Source organism: Stylophora pistillata, chromosome 8, assembly GCF_964205215.1.
Source record: "Stylophora pistillata chromosome 8, jaStyPist1.2, whole genome shotgun sequence".
Classification (NCBI taxonomy): Eukaryota; Metazoa; Cnidaria; class Anthozoa; order Scleractinia; family Pocilloporidae; genus Stylophora; species Stylophora pistillata.
The window spans coordinates 30,730,150-30,757,671 of record NC_142526.1 but is presented as its reverse complement, the minus strand read 5'-3'; the positions used below and the strand labels follow the sequence as shown (position 1 = coordinate 30,757,671).

At 37.4% G+C, this 27,522-nt stretch overlaps 2 protein-coding genes and 1 pseudogene across 5 annotated transcripts in view; all 3 read right to left on the bottom strand.

Moving 5' to 3' along the window:
* Positions 1 to 9,660, bottom strand: part of LOC111322502 (gamma-aminobutyric acid type B receptor subunit 2) — a 25,489-nt gene extending 15,829 nt beyond the window's left edge. Inside the window, exons 1-2 of one of the 3 annotated variants that reach the window (XM_088729711.1) lie at positions 9,347 to 9,660; positions 908 to 1,200 (exon numbers count right to left, since the gene is read on the bottom strand). In XM_088729711.1, the coding sequence (XP_088585837.1) occupies positions 908 to 1,177 (270 nt within the window). In that variant the 5' untranslated portion in view covers positions 1,178 to 1,200; positions 9,347 to 9,660. Of the gene's footprint in view, positions 1 to 907; positions 1,201 to 6,569; positions 6,705 to 7,755; positions 7,873 to 9,346 lie in introns of those variants that run through there. The other 2 variants (XM_088729713.1, XM_088729712.1) reach the window with 2 other exon arrangements.
* Positions 9,661 to 11,480: 1,820 nt separating this feature from the next.
* LOC111346806 (ficolin-2) lies at positions 11,481 to 19,460 on the bottom strand. 2 transcript variants are annotated; one of them, XM_088731687.1, is made up of 6 exons: positions 19,098 to 19,460; positions 15,561 to 15,962; positions 15,239 to 15,388; positions 14,996 to 15,118; positions 14,015 to 14,398; positions 11,481 to 13,549 (listed from the first exon to the last, which is right to left on the bottom strand). In XM_088731687.1, exons 1-6 carry the CDS (start codon positions 19,123 to 19,125, stop codon positions 13,272 to 13,274), a joined length of 1,365 nt encoding a protein of 454 aa, XP_088587813.1. In that variant the 5' UTR covers positions 19,126 to 19,460; the 3' UTR covers positions 11,481 to 13,271. The 2 variants fall into 2 exon arrangements, with proteins under 2 accessions (XP_088587813.1, XP_088587814.1); XM_088731688.1 differs by having other exon boundaries at positions 15,561 to 15,908.
* A 4,957-nt stretch (positions 19,461 to 24,417) lies between these two features.
* On the bottom strand, positions 24,418 to 27,445 carry LOC111346199 (uncharacterized; annotated as a pseudogene).
* Between the last annotated feature and the right edge of the window lie 77 nt (positions 27,446 to 27,522).

Below are 27,522 nucleotides of genomic sequence, written 5' to 3'. Positions count from 1 at the left end.
GAAATCGGTAAAATAACGACACCAGGAGCAAGCAACACACGTATGGAATAACGTAAGCCATTTTTATTTAATGTTTTTACTTTTAACTATCTCTATGGCTATCTTGTAGAAAATCCCATACAAATCCTTATAAATCGATATGCAAACTCTGTTACTTGTGTGGTTCTCAAAGAGAGCTTGGGCCGCCTGTGGTTTTCGTGAAAAATGTAACAGTTCACCTTCGTGCTAGCCGATTTCTGGTGATTTACGAAATAGAGTCTATAGATAAATTGAATGACCTAAGAAAAGGCCATATGGGAAATTCAATCCCTTAGATAAATTCAATACCTGCGTGTAGGCATTTATAGATTATGCTAGTAAAAGTGGCATATTATGCTAGTAGCATTGCTTTTTTTGGCCAAATTATGCTAACATTATACTCTTTTTTCCAAATTATGCCACCGTTTTTTTAAATTATGCTCTTTGAAAAAATGCAAATAAGTCCAAAATATATATTTTTTAACTAGAAGCCGTTCGTCTACAGGAAAGAAACGCAACAAATCCACATTGAATTTCAAATAAACATGTGGATCAGGCATGGCCGACGCCATATTGTAGCCTTGCCTAATGAGAGGTACTGGGATCGACATGGCTAAAATGTGACTTCCGGTTTCGGTGCACCTCAGACCCGGGCTCAGTGCTTCACATTGAACTACAAATGCTACTAGTTTAACTAAAACTTTAAATATCGATTAAGGTCACCAAGTGCTTGGGACTAGAGACAAAAAATTATAAAATAATGGCATCAAAAATGATCTGATAATTATCAAAATGCGCAAATTATGCTAGCATTGCTACTTAGCAGAAATTATGCCAGTTTGCTCGAATTATGCCAAAAATTATGCTAGCATAATCTATAAATGCCTACCTGTGTGTCTCCAGCGATCAATTTTAATTCGTAGTCTTTGAGAATATCATCTCTTTTGTTGATATCTTCAAAAGCCATCTCGATGGCCAGCGGTATTCCAGCTCCCCACCATGCTCTTCTACCAGTCATAGGCACCATTGAACCAACATATAATGTCTTTTTCTGTCCTGTCGTATTTGATATGTTCTCAGCACTTAGCTCATATATGATCATCACAAATAGAACAGAAAAGGAAAGTAAAAAGGACCATCTTGTAATTATGAATTTCATGTTAATTTCCTGCTGCTGTAATCCTGAAAAGAGTAAAAGAGAGCACTTTAACAAGATCTAAGAATGCCGACATTTTTAACAGTATATCTAGCAATTAGTGAGTTATAATAAAAAAAGATTCATTGAAAAAATAGGTTTGTCCTAGAATGATAAAAACAGAAAAACAAAAAAGGTGTTTGTTTAACTTGTAACACCTTACTTTTCATTGCGGAAGTCATGCTGTTTCCTGTTAAGTCAGATCAAACAAAAAGAGACCAAATGAACATATGGCAGGGGTCGCACTTACGCTTTTGGTGTTTACATTGGACATAAAATCTGTCATCGCGTGCTTGCGACAAGTGCGACCCTTTTGTCGCAACCAGACATAACTATGTCCGAAGGACCTAAAGATCAAAAAAGACGATGTCCTGCCTCGAGGCAGGCCATATCTCGTCTTATCGCCTTAAAATAACAATTTTTGTTTTCTTCTGTCGCAACGTCGATCAAATCTGAAATACTAGCAAAACTTTGGATTTTCGCAATTCTGCAAAGACAACACGTGCACACAGCTAGCTATCGGTTCAATATTTTAGTCACAGGTTTTCTCGACACACGTTTTATGTGGTCCCTATTGCGAATATCAACCCATACCAATTTACAAATTTGCACTATTCACCTGATTATTTTCAGTATGGGAATGGCTTGTTTTCACCCTTTGGCTCGCAGATATTTTCCCATTTTTTCGCATTCGTCGACGTCGTTTTCAAGCGGCAAGAGCCATCAATTGCCGTTGGCGAGTGTTGTACAATGCGTACAAATCAATAAATTTTTGTACATTGAACAAATTAAACAGAGAGTGAAGAAATGTCGCTAATAAAAGTAGCACCAGCTTCATGTCTACAAAGTTTTATTTGGTGCTCTTTTCACGCGTGAAATATCAAGAGTGGACAGTCTGGTTTCAAATATCATTTATGTCGCACAAGTGCGACCTCCATGACTTCCCTGGTGTAAATGTCGCGACATATTTGTAGGGCAACTTATAACACGACATAAAAGAAATAAAGCCAAAGTGCGACCCCTGCCTATGTTACACGTACTCATTTGATGGGAACAAAATGGTCTTGAAAAATCTTTCGTATCATCAAGAAAAGTTCAAAAATTTTGCGCTATTTTACACAGGTTTGATAGTCTATTTAAAACCACACGCACTACTAATAAACGTATTCCCTGTTCCATTTTGAAAATGCAATAATTACTCAGAAGGTTATTTGTCGTTTGAGAAACAATAACAACAGTATCTGATATGAAATCAGTACCTACGGTACATCCGGTATTAATTTGAAAATTAAAAAAATTAAATTAAAATAAAAAGATGCGTTTCATCTTTCAATTTGGGGCTGACAGTTTGGATACTACGAGAAAGGAAATTGTATCATTGTTGCTGTCGTGACCGGTTTCTTCAGTTGACATGCGGGTAAATTTCGTTTTGCAAAATTTGAAACTGCACGGTCTTCTCGTTGACTCATTGCTTACCTTATAACATGAAGGTCATTCGTTTGCAGAACAAAAAAATCCGGAGAAATTTTCCCTCAAGTTACCTTGTATCCTTATGTGTAGTCTTTACGAGGACACATTGCACTCTCGTACATGTAAATGACCGTTTTTTATGCAGTGCACTCAATTTTTAAAGCTCAATAAGCATTGTGAGTGTAACTCGTTTTGGTTATTGTTATGAGAGACAAAAGATGTGAAAAACCACCTCCAACTCCTTCTTTTGGAAACGATCCATTGTTTTAATTATCACCGCGGCATTTGACACGTCAAGCCAATTAGGCAAATGATTTTTACCATAACAGGGGATTCTAATTGATTTGAGCTTTATTTCGCCGCGGCTTTCCTTTAGTCGTGAGATAACAAAATTTGTAATATTTTTTGGAAGATAATTAAAACATAAGGAAACACAAAATAAAGTTTCTTCTTTGTACCGAATAGCTTTTTGCTAAAAAAAATAAATACTGCACACAAGATGATTAACTCCCTGAGGCAGCTGTCTATTTCTGGAAACTGTTTGACTCCCTTTTAATATGGTACCGTCTGATCATGCAAGCAGTATTATGAACCGGTCGGTCATGGTGATATTAAGTTGCACATGAGGCCCTCAACTTTATGTTTTGTGCAAGTACCGGTATATCCACCACTCATCGTTTCACGTCACAGGAAGAAAACCCTTCGTTATTGGTGACGCAATCGTACCGGTTTCATTAAACCTACATCAAATCCGGTGACATCCAGTAAGATTAAGTACGTGTATCAGTTCACACTATTTCGAACTCAGTTAGTTATCCTCCTCTGGACTTATCGTTGTAAACCTCTTTCACATCATGTGGTCGTGGAAACAATTCGGGAAAAGAAAGAATCTTATTTCTTGGAAGGTGGCGATTAAAATTTTGGGTCACCACGGTAAACAACAATCAAATTTTTTTTTTTTAGCGCGGAAAACTTAGTAAAATACTACGTTGTATTGTAGAGGTAATATAAAAGGTTGTGACACCTACGGTTCGGTAAGGAATAAACGCACAAACTTTTAATTAGCGTCGAATGTAGGTAGTGAATTATGCCGTGTTGCATCATGGGAGCACTGCCTTATACGCATTGCGGCTACTTAAGACTACATCATCAAAGTGGTGGAACAATATTCTTTGTGACATTCTAAATATGTCATTGTGATAACAGGGATCATTGACAAAATCAACAAAGCAGTCTTCATTCTCATTGCAGTTCTAATTCATAATTCACTGTTTTCAATATCATTATCATATCTTTTTTCTTGTTGCTCTTTTTATCACAAGCCTGAGGATAATGTGTAGAATACTGTTGACTGAGATCCGAAACCAACAGAGCATCACCTGCCATCACTTGAAATTACCTTTTTTTCACCAGTCAAGTCTTTCGACTACCAAGTTTAGGACCACCAAAAATACAAGGATGTCAAATAAATCAGTAAATACAAAGTTGATTTAAGGATCAGCTGCAGAATAGCATAGCTAACAAAGGAATGGCATTGCAAAATTATAGACAGTCTAGGCTTCCTTCATGAAACAGAACACCCTAAACATAAAAATTAGCCAAACGATAAACGGTCTAGTTGCCCATGTCAAGTTGGAACATGAAGTTGTGAAATGGACCAGCTAAATTGCGAATAGCCTAGCACTCATTTGCAATACAGTACACAAACGGAGTAGCGTTGCGTCAAATGACTCAGGGTAATATCGAGTAACACAGCGTACGCACAAACGGTGCAGCGTTGCATAAAATGGCTCAGCGTAATGTCGAATGGTACAGCGTACATACAAACAGGGTAGCTTTACATGAAAAGGCTCAGCATAATGTAGAATGGTACAGCGTACAAACAAATGGCGTAGCGTTGCATGAAATGGCTCAGCGTTATGTCGAATGGTACAGCATACATACAAACAGCGTAGCGTTGCGTGAAATGGCTCAGCGTAATGTCAAATGGTACAGCATACACACAAATGGTGTAGCGTTGCGTGAAATGGCTCAGCGTAGAATGGTACAGCGTACATTCAAACAGTGTAGCGTTGCGTGATGGCTCAGTGTAATGTCGAATAGTACAGCATACACACAAATGTTGTAGCGTTACGTCGAATAGCTTTGCAGAACATCAGACACTCTAGCTGAACATTAAATTGCTTAGCAATACATGAAATATTCCGATGTTGTGGCCAATCGTCGAGCTTGCTTGTGGCGTGACGTGAAGGCTATCTCGCTGAAACCACCAAAAATACAAACCGCAAATGGAACAACGATCTACTGGGGGGCATGACGTCATCGAATGTGAAGACTGGCGCGAAAGCATCACATCGGTGTGGTCGCTATATTTAAGTCTTCACTTCGTCTAGCCCTAAAGCAGAGGTAATTCGGTAAGTTTCTCCTCTTTGTTTTTCCCTGCCGATATTGCATTTATTCGTTGTCGGTTCATGAGAGCGTTAATTAAAATAGCAACGAGACTGGATTCTACCACGGTTTGCCGGCCTCCCGGTTTACCATAGTTTGCACGCGTTGGTGAGCCTGAATGTTTACAGAATTAATTCACAATTATTCGCCTCAAGCTCGTGAATATTGGTGAAAATTCCCCGAGACGAAGTCGAGAGGGAATTACAATTCACGTATATTCACGCAGTATCTCACTGTTACCAGAGATGTTCACTCCAACGCGTCAAGATGCAAATGACTCAATTTTTGTTTCACGACCATGATGCAACGCAATCAGAGTGCGCACACCGCCTGCATTCGACATTACGCGGAGCCATTTCACACAACGCTACAATGTTTGTATGCACGCTGTACCATTCTTCATTACGCTGAGCCATTTCACGCAACGCTACACCATTTGTGTGTACGCTTTACCATTTGACTTTACGCTGAGCCATTTCACGCAACGCTACGCAGTTTGTATGTACGCTGTACCATTCGACATAACGCTGAGCCATTTCACGCAACGCTACACCATTTGTGTGTACGCTGTACCATTCCACATTACCGTGAGCCTTTTCACGCAAAGCTACACTGTTTGTATGTACGATGTACCTTTCGACATTACGCTGAGCCATTTCACGCACCGCTACACCGTTTGTGCGTACGCTGTGCTACTCGATATTACCCTGAGTCATTTGACGCAACGCTACACCGTTTGTGTACTGTATTGCAAATGAGTGCTAGGCTATTCGCAATTTAGCTGGTCCATTCACAATTTCATGTTCCAACTTTACATAGGCAACTAGATCGTTTATCAGTTGGCTAAACCATTTATGTTTAGGGTGTTCTATTTCATGAAGGAAACCTAGACTGTCTATAATTTTGCCATGCCATTCCTTTATTAGCTACGCTATCCTGCAGCTGATCCTTAAATCATCTTTATATTTACTGATCTACTGACATCCTTGTATTTTTGGTGGTGACGGCCGCCCATACCAAATTAACGCTTGACTCTGTTATGAGAAGTAAATTCGTGTCTAAAAAAGAAGTTTGACACTGAGTAAATTTAGCCATATTACGGAGGGACGTGAAGAAACTTGTCGAGAAGAGAGATTTTGAAAGTCAACAGTATAACATTTAGAGACTTGACTCTTCTCTCCTTCCTCCACAATCGGACGCATTGGGTTTCATTAGTCTTTTCACACATTGTTCTTTTAGAATTTAAGAAGCGACGCTAACCTCTGCCAGGTTAGCGATTGCTCACTGAGAGTATTTTGTGTATAAGAAAAACATTTTTGCTCTTTAGGCTATCGAAGGTCGCAAACGTAATTTGAAATAAATCAGAACTTGAGAAAAGTCATGAAAAAAAGCGAGGTATTACAGATCGATTCTGGTATTAAACTATGTCTCCACATACCTTACAAACTGATACTGATTCTAAAGCGTAAATGTAGGCAGTTCCTTTAGGACATTTTGGTTCGGTAATAACTGACACCTAACTTGAATCAAATGATTTTTCTTCCTGTTTAGCAGACAACATGTCCTGGGAGATTTCGAATATAAATATATTATTTATGCCTTCTTGAAAAACGTCACGAATCGTCAGGAGGAAAGAATGTGAAAAGCCAAGCTTTTGCCTGGATTTCTTGTTTATAGTTATTTGATTCTACTACAATTTCAGGAAAATTGCAATCAACGTTTCCGATGACTCCGTTTTAGTCATGATGAAAACTTGAGAAAGGTGCAAAATGGAAAATTGAAGTAAGTTGGCAAACAAACACTTCCGAAGATCGTGACATGCATAATAATGATGCCAAGTTTCCGTTTGCTTTTAAGTGGCATGTTTAACTGTCAGCTAACTTAAACTATGAGTGGGTAATTAGGAGTCAGGATTCTACGGATTCAATTTTTCCGCGAAACTGAAAACAGGAAGTCCTCCGAGGTAACACTGATTAGCTCTATTAAAGTGCAGAATGACAAAACCTTCCCAGTACATGACATATCTAGCTCATTTCTAACTTTTAAAGTACACTCATAAGTAACTGTCCGTTCCTCTACTATGTGATTGCTGACATAAATTATGCATGGTTTTCTGCGTTAGAAAACTAAATGTTGTCACATTTTAAACCGCTTCATTTTAGGTTTTTCATTTACCAAACTGACTCTTTCTATGGATAGCGTCATTCGGCATGTAGTGACACTTTCGTGAACAGTGAGAAAAAAAAATATTTGTGACATTATTGAACAGCGATTATTTCTGTTCATCCAAATGTCTGAAGTGTAAAATAAACTTCCTGACATTTTCCATCAAATAATATTGATTGCATTGTCGCATATACATAGGCAATACACATAAACAGGGTGAAGCAGAGTTGGAAAGGAAAAACTACCATGATGGCCTTGCTTAGACAAAAAAAAAGAGAAAGTTGATCAATTAATTTTGACTTCGGCAGCTTGTTGGCTTTAGCTTTAAGTAAATTTAAGCGACTTAAATTTAGCCCTTTCTCAAATTCTTCTCCACAACTGGTGGAAAGACATCAGATAGCAACGGCTTTTAACCGTCCAAAAATTTTAGCGCATACAGAGAACAAGGAAATGCTTACCTCAAACAAAGGCTCTACAATTTAGGAAGAACTCGGTGATTAGAAACGTTAAGCAGGAAATTGCGCTGATGAAGGAAATTTGCATAACTAACATGTTTTCAGACAGAAAAAAATAATTCCTTGCGTGCAGGTGAAAATCCTACTACGGTCGATAGGAGGAGCGTAAAAATATCATTCATACATGAAATATTTCTTTTTGAAGGAAAACCGATGTTTTCGTATCTAGTGTCTCTGTTGGGCTTGCTGATATAGGTTCGACATAGAAAAGTAATCATTGCATTAATATTAGTCCGTGTTTCCTAAAGGAAAAAAAATACTCAAAGATGGTTTAATTAGCAAAGTGGATTTTCAAAGAACGTTAGGGCCCTTCAGCAAAACTGATGACAGGACGAGAAAGTTGTAAACATGTTTTACTCAGGTGGTTATGTTCGTTGTATATAACATTACATAGTGGTTCCAAAATAAAATTAGCATATCGCCCCAGGTGGAGAGGGTTCAAAACGCGGGAAAGTTTAACAATCAAGCGATGTGTTAATTTTTTCTATCTGCGGTTATTTTTCTCTTAAAGGCTGTGACGAGAATGTTAAAGAATATGTGTTTCGTTAATGATATTTTCCATACACCAAACTTGACCTCCATAAACATTGACTATATTTTTGTCGATGTTTTTGTTTTTGTTTTTCATGATTTTGCCAATACCCTTATCATCTTCTGCAAAAGGCAAGCGATTTCCATACAAAGATCTTAAAGCCAAGCAGGGGAAGTTTAAAAAAACTCGCAGTTTTCTTCCTCCTCTTAAATCGTATTCGTTACACGACGAGATCGGCATAAAATTCGTATTTCATTTCCATTTTATTTCTGAGATGTCTATTATGAGTCTGAAAATCAACAGGAATTCTAATCGGGAATCGGCATGATTCAATTATAATGTATTCAAAGTTGCAGGTGTTTAAAACTAGCCATTTATGCATATACGATTTTATGACTTCCTTTATTGTTTTGGCTGGAATTGGAAAAAATGGAATTTCTTATCTAATGATAAGTTTTACCAATGGACTCTTGTCAGGCTTGTGTTTATTATGCAAACCATCTGCCTAATTCGTGCACGTTTACAATCAGCTTTTGAATTGCATGTTTGGCTTAAATTTTTTTGAGTCTAAATTCTTCGTTAAAGGTAACAGGAATCACATGTGAAGAGAGAAGTATAAATAACAGAAAGGTACTTTTAGTCGTCAAGACAAAACAATGTTTAGTGGATTAGATGCGGTCGGTTGCACGCAACATTGAACTGTTAGAAATAGCTAAGTACAGTTAGATCTCGTTGTAAGCAGGTCACTTGCAATATTGAGAACTAAAATAATGGTCGATGTAGTTGATGATGTGTGTTAATCGTTTCACAGGAGACCTCAAAACATCGCAATGTAACTCGCATCGTACCTAAACTTCCCGAGCACGTTTCAACTATCACATTAATTAAAAACAAGGGAAAGTGCAATTTCTCTTTCTCCAAATTCAACAAACAACTGAATACCCTTTATTCGAACGTATTGTATTAAAAAACCTGGGAGTTAAATCTTGTCATCATTCTTACCTTTACTAATGATCCATCAAAACTGTTTTAAAGCAAGTCAGGTTACCCTCGACATTGAAATCGCTAATGAAAGGATCGAAGCACTTGACAGAGCTAATTAAATCCCTAGTCAGCTTTTTAGAGACTGGATGTATGAAATTTCTTTTCCCTGCCCAGCCTACCAGTCACTTTGTAGATAACGAGCACAAGATCTGAGCTCTGCGTGGAAAAGTAATCAGCGCTTTCCTTCTAAAAGGCGGTGCGTTACCATGGTTTTTGCGATTGCGATAAAGCTGGCGGCGTTTATCTCCCACCCATCTGCCTCTATTACAATAGAGGCAACGGTTATGGTGAAAGCATAAAAAATTATAAGGTCTAAAATTAGTTTATTCACACCATGTGGCTGACAATGAATCATGGGACTGAAATTGCATGAGGTTATTGCCATTTGAAATACATTTGCTCTGAAAAGATTTTCTTCATATATTTTTGCTATCGATTTAAATAGGATAGCTATTCTATCAACTAAATTATACGGCCTATTCCCTTCTTGGACAACTAGCCAATTTAGCTGTTAGGACTTTTGAAACGTGATATTTTCAGCGAGCAGGCGTATTTAATTTCATTGACTTGATGCGTTAAAAGGATCGTATCAGAAGTACTCTAAATTTGAATGTCAATACCAAGCAGAGGGCAAATAAACAATGAACTATATCCGCGAGTGAGCATAACAGAGCAGCAGTTCTTCAATAAACAGCTATAGAAAATATGTTTTAATTTGGTTTGAAGGTCCTCATTGAGTTCATTAATTAGCAATAACGGAGACATTATTACTCATAGCTGAGACAATCCTCCTGGTTTTTTCTCCTTCCACCGAAAACCAACTTTTCAAATTCCTCTTCGATTCTTTAAAAATCAGTTGCCTGTAACTACCTCTTGCAGGAAGCGTTCTTTCGACTTGCGTTGAAAATTGAGGATTGCATTAATCAGATTCCCGTCATACATACATACATACATACATACATACATATATACATACATACATACATACATACATACATACATACATATTAATAATAATAATAACAAAGTCTTTATTAAGCATTCTAAACAACAAACGTGTTTAGTTACAGATATGAACTTAGCAAGTATAAAACTAATGAACTAATATGTATGACATACATACATATATAAACTTTATTTACTTCGAATTTAAGAGTAGCAAATGTAAGCTAATATCTTCGAGTGATTAAAATGAAGTAAAAGGAATAAGCTAAAAAGAATAAAGAATAAGAATAAGAATAAATTAATAATAATACATTAATGAGGTTACATATTTACATATTATTATTATTTAAATATTATTATACTACTAAATTCAGTATAGTTACACAAAGGAGTCATACTGAAGTATTTGGCGCCGAAAGTCTGGAAAAGTGGAAGTTCTAAAGTGAAAGTTCTCCGGGAGAGAGTTCCATAAGTTAGCAGCTAAGTAAGAGAAAGAGTGAAGGCCATATGTTGTAGTTTTAGGTTTTGGAAGGGACAAGATGTAATTACCACGTAAGTTATAGGACGTAGATCTAAACGAAAACATATCATTTAAATATCCTGGATAGTTAGTAAAAAATTAACTCTTGTACAATATGATTAGAAAGTTCTGTAGGCGTCTGACTTGAAGAGATTTTAAGTTGACCTTATCCAGTAACGTATCATTTATACGAGGATTCATAATCATGTAAAAGAAACCTTAAAATCCGCCTGTTTAAGGCCTCCACTTTACCAGAATTGCGGGCGCCGCAAAAGTGCCACACAGGGGAGCAGTAATAAAAATGCGGCAGGATGAAGGTCTTATACAGTTTTAACAGAGTGTCTCTGGCGATGAGTTTTCGGATTCTTTGCATCATTTTAAATTGATTGTTAATCTTTTTACATATAGTGGATACCCGGAACGTAATAAATCGACACTTGACTTGCGATGAACATGAAAAGTTCGCTTGTTATGACTATTCAAGAATGGTAATGTAAACCCTGCCTGGTGATCATTCTCTCTTCTTGTAAATGGATTTGTTCGCCTTTCTACAATCTACATCAATATGATTCAGGGGAAATCTGTTATTTTTGTGACTTTTCCTCTTAATCAATTGAAATATCTTAACGCAGCAGTTGACATACAACTCCTTAATCATGTTTTATTGTTATTCTATTGTATTCTGACTTACTCATCCTTACATTTAGAATTTTTACAAACTCAGTATGAAGCGTTATGTACAGATGAGCGTTAAAGCAAAGAGTGACCTTGGGGGCAACAACTTGCATATGTTCTTATGATTACTGCTGGGATTTATCTATCATTAACGTTGCGAGCTATTTACATGTAAAACAGGATTTACATAAATGCAAGCAATATAAGATAATCTCTTGATGATACTGCACATTAAAATCATGATTAGCAGAGTTAAAAATTATCTGAAGCTTGAAATATCTACTTTTCTGACTGCACTCTTAAAAGACTTAACACTGTGTTTTTTTGTACGCGTGATGGTAATGAATAAAAAAGAAAATTAAAATCAGAAGATCGTTATCTGTTTCGATAAGCTAGTAAAATACAAAACAAAACTTTTTTGAAAAAATTAGTTCGTATTTCGTACATTATGATTCCCGGTAACATCTACACTGATCAAGACTACAGCCTGTGAACTCCTGTTAAAATTATTTTCTTCTCTCTGCGAGAGTTCATTGAAGTACATATGCATTTAAAAATACCACAGACAGTACAGCTGATGTATAAAACACCTTAACGGGGACGGGTATGATGTTTTAGAACTATTATACAATATTGTCACATTTTCGTGCGGGATTAATAAAGGTGATACCATGCCAGGTTTTACATCTTTTAAATTTGTCATGTGGCTGTTGTGGGGGTTTTACCACTCGCTTGGCGAATTAACGAAAGGTACTGAGACTCTGTAATTTTCTTCTTTATTCTCCTATAACGCTGCTTCTACTACAGCTACTTTTCTCTCTCTTGTTTCACTGCTGATTTCTACTACTTTCAGCAAGGAGTGCCCCAGTATTAAATACAAAACTCACAGACATGTTTGGGTTAGCTAACCGTGGGAACTTCCAAAACAGGATGTTCAGTGTGGGTAAGACTCAAGGTCAGTTTTACCAACCCAAACATGACCACCTAGCAAACTAGTTATCCTCAACCACAACAAGGGATTAAAATGTCTAGCACGGTAAGTGCTGAGCCAAGTACAAGCACACACTAAAAATAAATGATCAAAACTATAGATTTATCAAAATAGCACGTAGGGGCGAAAAGGCGAGACTTAATGAAACAGAAGGTAAACCTAAAAATACTTGAAATATCAATCCTGTTTCGTAGTGCTTTTTAAAAACTACAAACTACATGTATTCTTTGAAGGTGACGAGAAGAAAACATGTCCTCTTCAATGTAAACAGATGCTATTGGCGTGTGCATTGACATTTTGTCAACTCAGAACCAAGAACACAACATTGTTCCCTAGGTGATAGTTTTCATTTGTGGTACATACTAAAATAACTACTTGATGATGCAAACACGAGTAAATATAATATAGTGCTCATAAGAGTTCAGAAAAAAGTCAGGATAAATCAAACTCGGTTCGCATCACGTAAATGATCCGCTCTACATAATCGATTTTTCCTGGTTTAAAAACATGATAGAAACCACCATTCATCTCCAAAGCGAAAAAGCAGAACAAGAGCATTAAAAAACGCAAGTAAGCAACTAAAACTGAAAGAAGGCACAACATTCAGTACTTGGTATAAAAACATTATTTAAACAGAACATAATCCACATGTTAGAGACTACCAAACAGATTTTTTCTAGTCAATCGTTTTTCTTGAACTCCAAATATGAAATAGTTATGCTGTTGGCCAAAGGCTTTCGGAATAGTTAGAATCATTGAGGTGAGAAATCTACTGGTCTTATTTTCATCTCGGCTCTCTTAAGGGAGTAGTGATATCCCTTCCAGATAGTCCACTGTACTCCAGCGCCTTGGGAGGAGGAGTGAGGTCGATCATGATACAAACCATTCAGATTGGATTGGTGACACCCGCCATACCACCAGGCTCCTTTGTGCAAAATGGCACAGTTACCATTTCCACGCTCATCATTATCTTGATCTCGAGTGCTCCATGGTCGATCACGATGATAAGAAAGAGAATCAAGAGCAGTCCCTAACACGAATTTTACACATGTCACGAACGTTTGCGAAAAACGTTACGAGATTTAAATTGAAAATATTGCTACTCCAGTTGGCCGTGTGTTGACTGGAACTAGGACTAATCTTAATTGATACAGTTCAGCAACATGAAATGATATCGATATTCATTTTGATTATTTAATAAGTTGTACAAATCGTTTCAAAAGGTTATACTCAAACGGCTAACGTACCTATCAAACTGCCCTTGGATTATTTACGATCCATCCTCAGAGATTCGGAATGAAAGTAACTGGGCAAAAGGAACTGAGTATGACGATATCATCGGCTCAACGCGTCCAGCGCCGAAACCCCCCTCTTATATTCCTCCGGCTCGATCAGTTTTCTCTCATTTTGTCCAAGCCCTGAAGTTTACTAACGCATTGATTATGACACTGCCCCTACTTTCCTAATGTAGAAATTACAAAACTTACTGTTTTACCTGAATAATTACCCAGGATCAGCTTGTACTTGTTTTTTTCATTCATAACACCAAACATGTTATACTCGGCATAACGAGTATGCCCGTCAAAGTCTTCCAAATCCACGCGCAGTAGGTTGTCATTATTTGAGGTCAGGCGGTGAATCTTGTCCAGCCCAAGCCAAAATTCACCATTTAAGTCTCCAAAACCGTGTTTATAGTCGGCCCAGTTACGATAGAAATCAACCGAGCCGTTCAGTCTCTTCTGGAACACAGTCCACCCTCCACCAGCTGTTGTTTGGTCACAGAATACATCAAATGTAGACACGTTATCAGGTTTAATGGTGTAGACACCGTCAGTTGTGTTACCGGATTTGTAGATTTCAGCACAGTTTTTCTGGAAAGCTATGACTGGGGGGGAAACTTGGATATTTATCAATTTTCAAAGTTTGAATAACCAGTTATAACAGAGACACCTTTCAAGCTTCAACCTTCAATTTAACGGTTCTTATAAGTACTTGTGACTTTGTTCGTCATCGGTTCCGAGGAAAAACGAACAGCTCTCGGTATTTATCTCCTTACTGTAAGATACCGTTATACCTCCGGCATCAGTAGTTGCATTAGATTAAAAAATTGCGATGAATTTGCCATATATTGTATCTACATGGCCAAATCATCGACCTTGCAATCCCCTTTTCAGACACTATTGAACAATATTTTACAAAATTGTATTGTATGATAGTAAATTTACCTTTAAGTGAGAGAAAAAAAAACACAAGGAATTATCTTGTATGACATATCAACTTTTCAGTCCATCTAAATCGATTCCGAATTTCTGACAAATTTCCTCACTGACCCGCTTCTTAACAATTGATTCCGTCCGAGTTAAGGCAAAGTGTTTTTTTTTTCTTCGATATAGCTCAATGTTGACATTTTTCGCCTCAAAGTTAAGTCGTCAACACTGAAACATGGAAAAAATATCGTGATTGTCTGACACGGTACCTGAACACATGGGTCCGTCTCCAGTAAATCCTTCGTTGCATGTACAATTATGTGAGCCAATGGTGTTGATACATGTGGCATTTACGTGACAGTCATGATTGCCACTGATACATTCATCGATATCTGGCAATAAAAGAAAGCTAAACTGAACGATTATGGTAACTTCGAAGAAACACAAAGTCATGTAAATGATAGATTAAAAGGAGTTGCTTATAGATAAAAAAACAAATTGGGTACATAAACCTTCCATTTCCATGTTGCAATGAACCAAAACAGCCTTTCCACTTCCAGATGGATCCAACCAATACTTTTTGCTGATAGCGTCTTTGCCTTCACTTGCCTTTATTTCCCGACATGACTCTGCAGGAAGCTCTACGGTGGATCCCAAGGAAGCTGTCAAAGTGATTTCAAAACGTGTAGATTTTCAAACATGTTATAATCCCATTCAGCAGTCATTTCCACACGAGTATGTTGTTGAGTAAATTTGCGATCAGGATGATAACTGTGAACCACAGAAATGGTTTATGAACATTAAAAATAGGTGGATTTAGATATTTTTACATACCCCTGCCGTTTAGGCGTCGAATGTAAACCCTATCAGGATCTGAACGGAGATTCTCAGGTCTCGCCTCCTTGGTTCGGTTGTTCAGTTCGCAATTTTTTAGAACGTAAGAGTGTTCTTCAGTCACGAAATTAAAGCTCTGACAGGTAATTTCCCTTTCACAATTGATATTACATTGATCAAAGGATGTAACCAAAAGTTTTTGGAAGATGAATCCTCGCAGTGCCTTTCCATTTATGCTCCTTTCTTCTCTGCACTGCTGAGCAGAACCGCTGGCCAGTAAGAAGGCCAGTACGATAGAATATGAGTTTCCACCACATGTTTTCAATTGAACCGCTTGGGTTAAACTGCCTGCTTTAAATTCAATTGAGTATAATGAGCAATGGTAGTAGTAGAAGTAATAGCCTAAATAGAATGAATAAACAGTTTTCGCCAGTTATCAAAAACATCATGTCCACTACAACATGTTATTTTCCTAAAAGTTGTTGACAAGGGGAGTATATAGAGAATAAAATGATGGCGTCATATCAAGCAACAAAACTGTACGTTCTGATCAAATTAACACAGCAACAGTTGAAAATGGAACTTTTTTTCAGGATGGAAAGTTTGCTATCAAGTTTATTTTTGCAAAATTTGTTTTACAAAAGATAATTTACGTCTTTTAAAATTCTCCTCCGTAACGGAATTTTACTAGAGTCCGAGTTAAGAGCCTAATTGCTTTCACTTTCGTTAATACTTCGTTTGCGTCCATTACAAGACGTAAGTCTCTTTTGTTTTGGGTAACATTTTCCTGGTGGCTGGCGTAAATAACGTTACTAAAAAATTTTCTTCGTTTTGCAATACTAAACAGTAAGTAAAATTACTTCATTCCTTTTCGTACTGCTGCCATAATTCCAATATTGAATCAAGTAAAACTGCTGAGAATCACCGAATTAGAAAACAAACTGCAAAATTTCAGGGAAATTAAACAACTAAAACAAGTAAATGTAAAGGGTGAAATAGGCCATTTTCTATATATTAAAACTGAGGTCGAGGGATAAATTATTAATTTCTTTTTTTTAATCCCTTGATTCGGAGCCATGTTTGAATTTTCATATTTCGAAAATAACTCATTTATTTCCTACTATGCTCCTTTACAATGAAGAGAGACAAAGTAATTTACAAAGTTTAAAATATCAATACTTTGCGAAAATGTGTATCAAAGATACGGTTAATTTAAGTTTAAAAATGACAAAATATAAGAAATTACGGCAAGAGTACCATATAACCCCATACATTAATTATGTATTCAGTCTTTGTTCAATGAAAACAATAGCGATAACAATAAAACTACCGCGTTTTAACAGTGCAGGTTTAGATCGTTTTAAAGCTATTTTAAGTGCGTCGAATGTGTCCAAAAGACGTGATGTCTTATTCTCGCTCTTTACAGAGCGTTCTGTCGTCAGATTCCCAATGGTTATTTAAATATACGAGCGGGAGTTTTGAACTCGGGCAGTCGAGTTCCCTGGGAATCTACAAGGGCAAAGCAAGAAAGTGACTAGAAGTCGTTTCAGGATTTAGGTAAAAACCAGAACTTCCAATCGTCAAAATCCTTCGAAAATTTGTACGAGGCTTCCTTAAATGTCAGACTGCCATAACCCTATGCTAAAACAGAACATTTGGATTCATTTCATGAGAAATCAAACCTTAATGTAAATCAAAAGCGACTTTCCATACTAACGAGTGGCAAAAAAACCCAATTTCAAGGAGAAAATACCAGAACTTATAGGGGGACTGGAAACTCTACGATTGTAAAATATATTTTATTAATACCTTTTATATAAAAGCCATATGCTAAAACTAATGAATGTTGAGCAGTTTCGTCAAATAATAAAAAATAGTAAGCCTTGGTCGACAATTTCAGATCATTTTCTCTATTGTTTGACATGTTCTCGCCGATGAGATTTTAAATTTAGCGCGGTTGGCTACACAAAAGGACCTGGATGTGTCGCTGAATTCTGGGGGATGCAAAAACACTATGGAAAACAGTACTTCACAAGTCTTCAAATGAGTAAAGTCACACAGAAATCTACTGTCAAAGGATAGCTAATCTAAACTACCTTGACGCCGTGAAAATAGCATTTGAAAATTTTTCACCAATCCTACAAATAGCTCTATTAGAACTAAACTTTAACTCCATTTTTTCGTTGTTATACTCAACAGACTAAGTCAATGATAAGGCTGTAACTTTGATTCTAAGAACTTTCCAAAAAGAATTCCTTTAAAGGACTTGAACACGTTAACCATACATAAGAAAGAAAAGCCGCATGTCGGAAACATGGAGACGCCCCCATGCGAGAACAATGATTTCTTTACCTGTGAAACCAGATATTTCGTTTTGTTTGTACAGTGACAGTTGATTGATTAAAGTAGTGATTCTCATATTACCTATATATAAAGAAGCGATTACACATTAGACACACAATAAACCACAGGCAGCCCAAGCTCACCACTAGAAAAGCGGACGTGGCTCTTATCGTGTTGCGCAACGTTTTATATTTATAAAGGTTTGTATGGGATGTTATCGGTTTGCCTTAAAAGAGAGAAAAAAGTCTCTTGTTTTGAAATAAAATGGGCTTACCTTATTGCCTTGTTGTTTTCTTTGTTGATCACTGGCGTCTCAGGCCATTTTGAAGCGTTTCGGGCGAGTTAGCGCTATGTTGGTGTCAACTTCTAAAAGAAAGTCCGCTAACTCGCCGGAAACGCTTCAAATGGCCTGAGACGCTAGTAATCAACAAAGAAACAACAAGGCAATAAGGTAAGCCCATTTTATTTCAAAACAAGAGACTTTTTTCTCTCTTTTAAGGCAAACCGATAACATCCCATACAAACCTTTATAGATATAAAACGTTGCGCAACACGATGAGTCACGTCCGCTTTTCTAGTGGTGAGCTTGGGCTGCCTGTGAATAAACGAGTTGGAATTACGCCTACATTTGGTTTATTATACCGCAAACAGAATTGCAAGGATTACCTTAAATTTGGGGCCATGTTTAATTTCCTGATAATGAATCTTCTAGTACATTTGAAAAGACTGACTTAGAACAATCGCTCATGAATTCATAATATCCGTACTTTTTTTGTTACTTAAACCATCTTTGCATTTTATTTTTCACTAAGCCTCCACTTAGCCTACCTTCTCACGCTTTTTAGGCATTTTCAGCTTTCAATTTCTAAGACATAAGTTCCACGTAGCATGTTTTACTGGTCCCAGATGATCCACTGATCGATAAAGCTTGGATTTTTAACCCTAAAGTTAAGTAACTTTCAACAAAGCACTCTGTGACTACTGTACAGGATTTCAGAACTTCAAATTGCAAATTCAAGTTTGTAACAACTCTGACCTGAAGAACGTGATAAAACGTGAAATACTTTGTGCCTGGATTAAGAGCATTTTATTAAAGAGTTGTTCTCGAACTCTTCTGCAATCAGTGAAATAGGTCTGAGCATGAGAGGCTTGGCTCAGCCATATGTACAAGTGGCTCAAAGAGATATTTCCTACCTTCTAAACGGCAAACTGTTTTCCACATTTGGTTTTGGGGCCGGCCAGGTATCAATAATGAAAAGTTTTTATTGTCGTGCTTCCCTTTATAGAACTCTTTGAACTGCTGTAAGTATTGTTATAAAACAAAATTGCTGTTTATAGAATAACCGATGAACAAAAACGCTTTAGTCCTTCTTCCTGTTCAGCTGTTCTAATTGTCTGTACAGTCTTCAGTTCAGAGCTTTTGTGATTAACTCTACCTGATTGGTCTCATCTTAGTACAACTGGATATGACAATCAATGAAATACTTTAATTACTGAAATCCAGCAGAGTGTTTTTGAAAAAGTTAGCAAGTCCAACTCCGGAAGAAAGCCGCAAATATTTACACGGAACAATAACACAGTTGGAAAAAGACTCAAATAAATTGTTAGGTAAAAATTCAACGATAGTTGTACTGCAATACAAGCCATTTAGAATAATTATGTCGGAAATCTTTTGGATCGCAGTAGGTATTGCTTAGGACATTTTCGGCGGGACACGTAAGAAGTTTTAGAACTATATACGATGTTGTCGTATTTTCCTGTGGAGTTAATTAAGGTGCTAAGACTGGTTTTATGTCTCTCCAATTAAAAATGCACGAAATAATGAAGTTTTAGACCTACACGATGCTGTCGTATTTTCCTGTGGAGTTAGTTGGGTATTATGACCAGTTTGCCTTTCAAATTAAAAATGTATGAGAAAAAGAAGTTTTAGCCCAAGTGTTTATACGAGGTCTTTCCAATTTAGAATATACCTGGCAAAAAGCCGCTTCAGACAAAATTACTAGATTAGTAAGAAATAAGGTACATTAGTATTGGATCAAAAGAGCAGACTGTACGAAGCTCCTTCATTACTATCACGAACTTTTAAAGAATTTTTCCTAGTCAACATTTCGAGCAGTTTTTTGTAGTATTGTAACTAGAAATTTCGTTTATGCTGAAACTTGAGGCCAGAAAAAATCCCTTTTCCAGTAAAACATTTTCTATCTTCAAACTTCACTGTGATGTATCGATGCACCTATGGTGTGACAAGGTCAAATTTCCTCAAAAAAGAATGCGAAAGCTAGTCTTTTTGTGTTTATGAGCGAGTTATTGAGACAGCAGGGAAATATTACATAATCTTTTTTTTCTCTGCCGGTTAATCAAAAATCTTCGTCCAATTCACTGAAAGGAGGACCCAAAACCAAGGCTCACGCGAGAAAATTCCAACTGAGAAGTATTGGACGACTAAGTCTCGCAGATTGTATTGCCCAACCCTGTGTACATGTGTGCTGCTTTGCCATTCAAGCCGATCTCGAGTCGGAGATTATAACGTACTGTATTTCATTCGTGAGCTCAATAAAAAATTTTTTCCCTACCTACTGACAGCATTCTTGAAAGACTTACGGCAGCCTAATTGTTTTTTTTTGTTCCGGTTACGAGAGTTAAAATAAGAATTCAAAGCACTCGCGCGCTGACTTTTTGAGAACCTAGACTTGGAACACAAGATCATCGTCATCAGCTATACTTTTCATTTGTTGTGAAAAACTCGCAATTTGTCGTAGTATAACTTTGCTAACACAGGACGAAATCCCACGTTTCCGCATTTCGTAAATGTGACGGAAACATAGAGCTTCATATTTCCGCTACATTTACGTCTTGCGGAAACATGTTGTACCAACCTTGGCGATTCTATCAAGTTTCCGTCATGTTTCCGGAACGGAAATGCCAAGCAATGTTTCCGTCATGTTTAAGCCAAGACGTTTCTGCTGCTTTTTGTTTCCGTTATGTTTCTGCAAACGGATTCTTAATATCCTTGTTGAATCTTTGCAATGACGGAAAACAAACCGATCATGACTTTGGGCATGATTTTTACTATTTTGACGAAATTTAGACGGCAAGAAACTTCACTTAGATATCGATGAAATTGAATAAATAAGGGTTTTTCGGAACAACTATCCTGAGAAAGTTTGTGTATGAATTAGTAACTTCGGCTTCTGATACGCATGACCTGGTAGAATAATTTGAGATAGCTTGAACAACTTGTCCAACTGAGTCATTTGAGGCGGTTGGCCATGGGTGTCTTAAGGGGACTGCACTGGATAACTCGAACTTGTTGGGTCATTTGCGCTGGTTGGGTTATTTTGAGTCATTGGCCGCGCGTAACCTGGGGCAAACTTTACCTAAATCTAAGATGGGGGATTTCTCTGAGCTCACCGATGAAGAACTAATATCCTCAGAAAAAAAAGCACTTAAGAATAACAAATCGGCATAGCAACAGAGAACTGTGGATGGGAATAAATTCAGGGATCTAGATATCACGTTTAATGGACTAAACCATGTTGCTGAGCCAGTTAGGAAGGAAAACTTTGGAGGGATTCGAGAGACCGAAGTATGAAATTGGTTAACTATATCCAATGGTACAGCGTTGGATGATTCCAGCGAAATGTGCAATTGATCACTGATTTTCTCCTTGAATGAGCAATTGCACCCGTGGATGGTCGTCTTCGATCTCCCTGTGACACGAGAGGTTTTTAAACTTTTGCGTAAAGAGATTCTTGGACGAACAAAGTATGGTTTGGAAGTAGAGGAGAAATTAAAACACATTCTGTGATAATTGCCTTTTTGAGTCTGAGAAGGTGCTACCTTTTATTTGACCGATTTGAAGGCTGTAAGAGTGATGGATTTATCAAGCAGCTTGGTGAAGGAAAGGAACAAGGAAAGCTAATTGTTAACGAAGACAAAAAAGGAGTGATGACCTTCAATGAAAAAGCTGCAGAGTGTTTGCAAGTGAAATTGACAACTATGGCTATTGGAATTCGTTTGGAATTAGCCAGCAATAAATACAGAAAGTCACTTGTTTATTTCGACAGTAACTATTGAAACTGTTTAACTGTTGTTGTTAGTTTATGCAATTGAAATGATCATCACAATTACAAATACTGCTGATAATGTAAGGAAAGAAGTATGCATCTTCAATGACATGCATGCTTGTTGAATTTATTTTAAACAAAAAACATTCAGGCCCAGGGGATTTGGATAATGGTGAGCTCTGTTGTCACATTTTGTTTTCTTGTTTACAAAGGTAATTGGAGGATTTTGTTTTGTATTCAGAATGCATTTAAATTGTTTTTATTTTGGTATCAATATCTCCCACTTTTATCCCGAGATACCAATATATATACTTTAATCAAAATACAGAATCCCACTCCCCCTGGCCAAACCTGAAATTGTTTCTGTTAGATGGAAATGATGTTACCTCGACAAACACAAAGTAAATAAATCGCTCGACACATCAGTCTTACCCAAGTTTTAGACACCACATTTGTAAAATAGATATCAAATACTGTTATTCAATCAAGCAATTCATAGTGATTTAACGTTCATATTACATATAGCCTCTGGATGTTTTGCCTTTGCATTTTGCCTCGCCATTTTTGGAAAAAAAAACTAAGAAAACCACTATTGAAAGCACTGAAACTGAACTCTGGGGCTATGAGCTATAGAAATGGACACAGTGGCCCAGTTGTGAGACAAAATAAATATGAGCATGTGTAAAATCACTGATATTTATGTTATACTTTATATTTCTCTCTAGCGTCTAGAGTTGAGGAAAATATAACCGAATTATCTGAAACTGTAAACATTGTAACCCAAGGTTTCTCCATGTACCTCATGACAAATATTTCAGGCAGTCATTTGTGGGCTTTCTCTCCTTAAATGACTTTGACACTTCAGCCATGAATGGATGACCACAATAGTAGCACTTTTCATTGCTTTCAGACTTAGGAAAACTACAATAACAGTACTCCCACTGACGCAGCCCCAAACAGTTTCTTTCGAAACTATCAGCCTTTATTCATTTACAATAACAGTAATGCTTGGCTTTTTCTCTTGACAATTCACCAAGTGGAAATTGCCTTTTTGATGAACTATGAGGAGATCTCTGTGCAGGTTTCTCTTTTTTGCTCTTCTTCTCCCCATACACACAGAATAAGCTGTACAGATCAGTCTCGACCCAGAATGCAGAGATGTTCTTGTTTTTAAAACAAAAATTCAAACTTGAGTGCTCCCAATTTTAGGTGTGTTTTCACAAAAACAAAAGATAAACAACAATTCTGGGGAACTATGGTTTCATTGATTGGGTCATTTGATGGTGGGGTCACTAGCCGAATACTTGAGTCTTTAGAACAGATTGGTTCATTTGAGGCAGTCGATTCATTCCATGGATTGGGTCATTAGAGATCGTTGGGTCACTATAGAGATAACTGAGTCACTGGAACGAATTAGTTTATTTGAGACAGTCGGGTCATTTGCGTGGATTGCTTCATTAGAGATGGTGGACTCACTAGAGATAATTGAGTCATTGGAACAGATTAGTTCATTTGAGGCAATCAGGTCATTTGCGTGGATTGGTTCATTAGAGATGTTAGGTTCACAAGAAATAATTGGGTCACTGGAACAGATTGGTTCATTTGAGAGAGTCCGGTTCTTTTTCCTGGATTGGTTCATTAGAGAAGGTGGGGTTACTAGAGATAATTGGGTCACTGGAACAGATTGGCTCATTTGAGAGAGTCCGGTCCTTTGTCTGGATTGGTTCATTAGAGATGGTGGGGTCACTAGAGATAATTGGATCATTGCAACAGATTGTTTCATTTGAGACAGTCCGGTCTTTTGCCTGGATTGGTTCAGTAGAGATGGTGGGGTCAGTAGAGATAATTGGATCATTGGAACAGATTGGTTCATTTGAGACAGTTGGGTCATTTGTGTGGATTGGTTCATTAGAGATGGTGGGGTCACTAGAGATAATTGGGGCATTGGGATTGGTTTATTTGAGACATTCTGGTCTTTTGCCTGGATTGGTTCATTAGAGATGGTGGGGTCGCTAGAGATAATTGTATCATTGCAAAAAATTGGTTCACTTGAGACAGTTTGGTCTTTTGCCTGGATTGGTTCATTAGAGATGGTGGGGTCACTAGACGTAGTTGTATCATTGGAACAGATTGGTTCATTTGAGACATTTGGGTCGTTTGTGTGGGTTGGGTCATTAGAGATGATGGGGTCACAAGAGATAATTGGGTCATTGAAACAAATTGTATTTGGTTTATTTGAGACAGTCATGTCATTTGGGTGACAGAGTCATTATTGGAACAGATTGGTTTATTTGAGGCAGTCAGGCCATTTGTGTGGGTGGGTCATTTTGTGGTAAATTAGCAGCTATAAAAAATTTGAATACATTGGGACAATGTTACACTTCAGTAACCCCATCCACCTGAGTATTACACAGCTGCCGATTTTTAAAAAAATACTCACAACAAAATAGGATTGTTACATTTTTTACCAATGTAATTTCATTTCACTCTGTACATCACAATTTTATAGCATATCTTTTACTCTTTTGCTGTCACATGGATATTTATTGAACTTGAAAAGGAGTACTTTAGCAAAAAGTGCATAAAACAAGAAGGGAGAAACGTATGATGCACGATCCTCGCAGTAGATATATATGATTTTCATATATTTATTCTATCTCAAGAAGGGAGAAATCAAGTAAATAGTTTATGTTTCGGGAGTGGGAGAACCTTTATCAGATTTTAGCTATTCTGTTCGAGCTCCTAGGACAGAAATTTGAAAACTGTGCCTGACTTTCTAAATATAAGATCTAAAGCTCCTTATGGTATCATGATATGAATTCTCTTGTAGCTTTAGTACTTTTGCAGAGAAATGTTAACAAAACTGGAATTCCATTTTATAACTTTCCATTGGTTTAAACAAACCTTTAGGCTCTTAAATTTCAGAAGTAATATCCATGACAGTTTCCTCTTAAAATTAAAGTCATAACAGTAATATTTGAGAACAGGTACAAGACACCCTGTAAAATTACAACATCAAACAAGTAAAATGCCACTGAACATGTACATTGTACTTAAAAGTACAAAAGTTGAAAAGCCAACAACTTCAAATAAGAAATTAGAAATTTCTGCACTGACAGATAGCAGCCTCAAAGTGTGACCATATTAACTTTCCTAAGTATTCCCAGCATTCTTAATAAAACATTAAAGCAAGATTCTCCTGCAAATGGGAGACATTACAATGTACTTTTGTCCACAATAAAGTCGATCGGCATATAAAAACTTTGAGTGGATTCTCTGGACAGGCAAGAAAACTGCTGGTCCAGCATTCTCAAATTCTTTGGCAAACCAAACAGACAGGGGATTACCATAATCAATGTCTTGCTCAGATGACTTCAACCAGTCCACAACAGCAAATGCATGAATGTTCTGCTGTCCCTTGATCTCCAAACTGTGAATAATGAAATAGCGAATTATTCCAGGCCTCATCATTCCAGGGTTAATAATTCATGATTGTCACACCATGATGCAATTATTCGAGCATAAGGGAAAAGCCTGGAACCCGCTGTTGAACCATACCTCTCACCACCGATTGTTAAAGACTTATACTTTTGTAAAGCACAGACACTTTCAGTGAGGCTTCTGTCTCTTTCGGATATAAAGTGAGGTAAACTTTAAGCAATGTACTCAATTCTGGTTGGTCAAGACTTGCCAGCTTGTATGTGCTCTCAAAACAGATTGATGTCAAATCTGCCCACACAGATTCCTTGCCAAGTAAAGGACCAGAATATGCTAGCATTAGTTGTGGAAATAGACTGGTTACTTCATGTCTCTCTTTGGATTCAAGCTGTGCTTTGCAGTTGGGCAGGAAGAGATCACTGTACTGTGTTGGTAAACTATATTGCATATTCGCCAGAGTTCCAGAAGGCACAAACTTCCGCATGATTTGTATTTCTACAGTGTTGTTGTTTCTGTGGTAAGATCCTAAAATGCCACTGTATCTTTCGAAGCTAAACAGCCAAGATCCATAAATACTGCCATAATTTTTCCACACATTCTCTGAGGTGAAGGTGGAGATGCATATTGGGTGTTATGTACAGTTCTCCATTAATTTTCTCATAATCCTTGAGAAAATGTAAAAGTTTACAGTCTGCAACCATTAAGTCTGTCCTATTTATGCAGGGTCTGCAGAGCAGGCGGCATGCTAATACAAAGGATTGCCAATAATGAAGGTGTTGTTCAGGAAGTACATCTTTCAGAGCATACATTGAAAATAGAACAACAAGGTTTTTCCATTGGGCAGCAGTGTAACCTCCATAATTAGATTTGATGTTTCCAGGTAGCCTACCAATGTTTGATAAAGATGAAACTTCTTCTATCCTTGCTTCAATGGTCTGCAGTCCTTCTTTAGTGATTATGGCATCTTCAATCCATTTAGTGAAGCCCCTTTTAGCTGTTCCAAGAAACAAGTTGTGCATAGGGTCAATTATACACGTCTCTATACTTGCATAATAAGGGAGTTCTAACAGATTAGTGTATCTGCATCCAAGTTCGCTTGCTAGCTTATTAGAAGCATACTTAGATTTACAGTTCTTAACTCTGTTTGCATCTCTTCTGTGCTGTTCAGAAGATCTTTTTGGCCACTGATTTCGGCTGTCAAAGCCACTGTAGTTCCTCTGTTCTCCAAAACCACCTGGAAAGATCTTGTAGCAATCACAGAGAGCAGCCTCTCTTTGCACTGTGTCCAAGGAATCCACAAAGTTTCCGTGCTGCTGGAATGTCGGATGCAAAACACAACACTGCTGCCTAAATTTCCACAGCAGTAGATGGACTTTGATAAGTATTTACCTTGACTCCTTTCCAGAGGGCATTCAATTCATTAACAGCTGGCTCAAGAAAGTGATTTAGGGATTTTGGCTCATGGTCCAGGGCAGGGATGACACCAACAAGAATGACATTTTCTTTCTTAAAGCGGGAACCTCTTGGCATATTCATTAATACCATGTAAATGACTCCAACTGAAAAATCATTTCGATGCTTGAATGGCTGAAACCAATCTACATTCATCATCAGGCCAAATGATCGAGGCAGATTGAGGAAAGGCTTATTACCTTTCCAGTAGCCAAACTGTTTCCAGATTTTCCCATCATAAACATCTGCATGCAAGTCTTCCCTGATTTCTCTTGTACGCCATTTTTCACAATCCTCCTCCATTCCTGGGCGTTTAAGTAATGACTCCAGAGAATCAATGATGCTCTTATAGCAATATGTCTTTAGAGCATAAAACTTGACACCACCATTTCTCACCACAACTTTCCGTGCAAGTTGGGAACCACAAGTTCTCGGTTGTCTTGATCGTGGAAAAGCAACGTCTTCACAAGTCCTTGCAAACGTTTGGCGACCATCATTCACTACAATGTCATCCATGAGATAAAGCTTTGTGCATTTTGGACACACAGCATACTGTATAAAGTTGTCCCGATCAACTTTCAACATATTTCGCGCTGAGTAGAGGGTGGTTGGCAGATTTGCTGCAAGAACTAAACACAAGTCTGTATGATCCTTGATCAGGT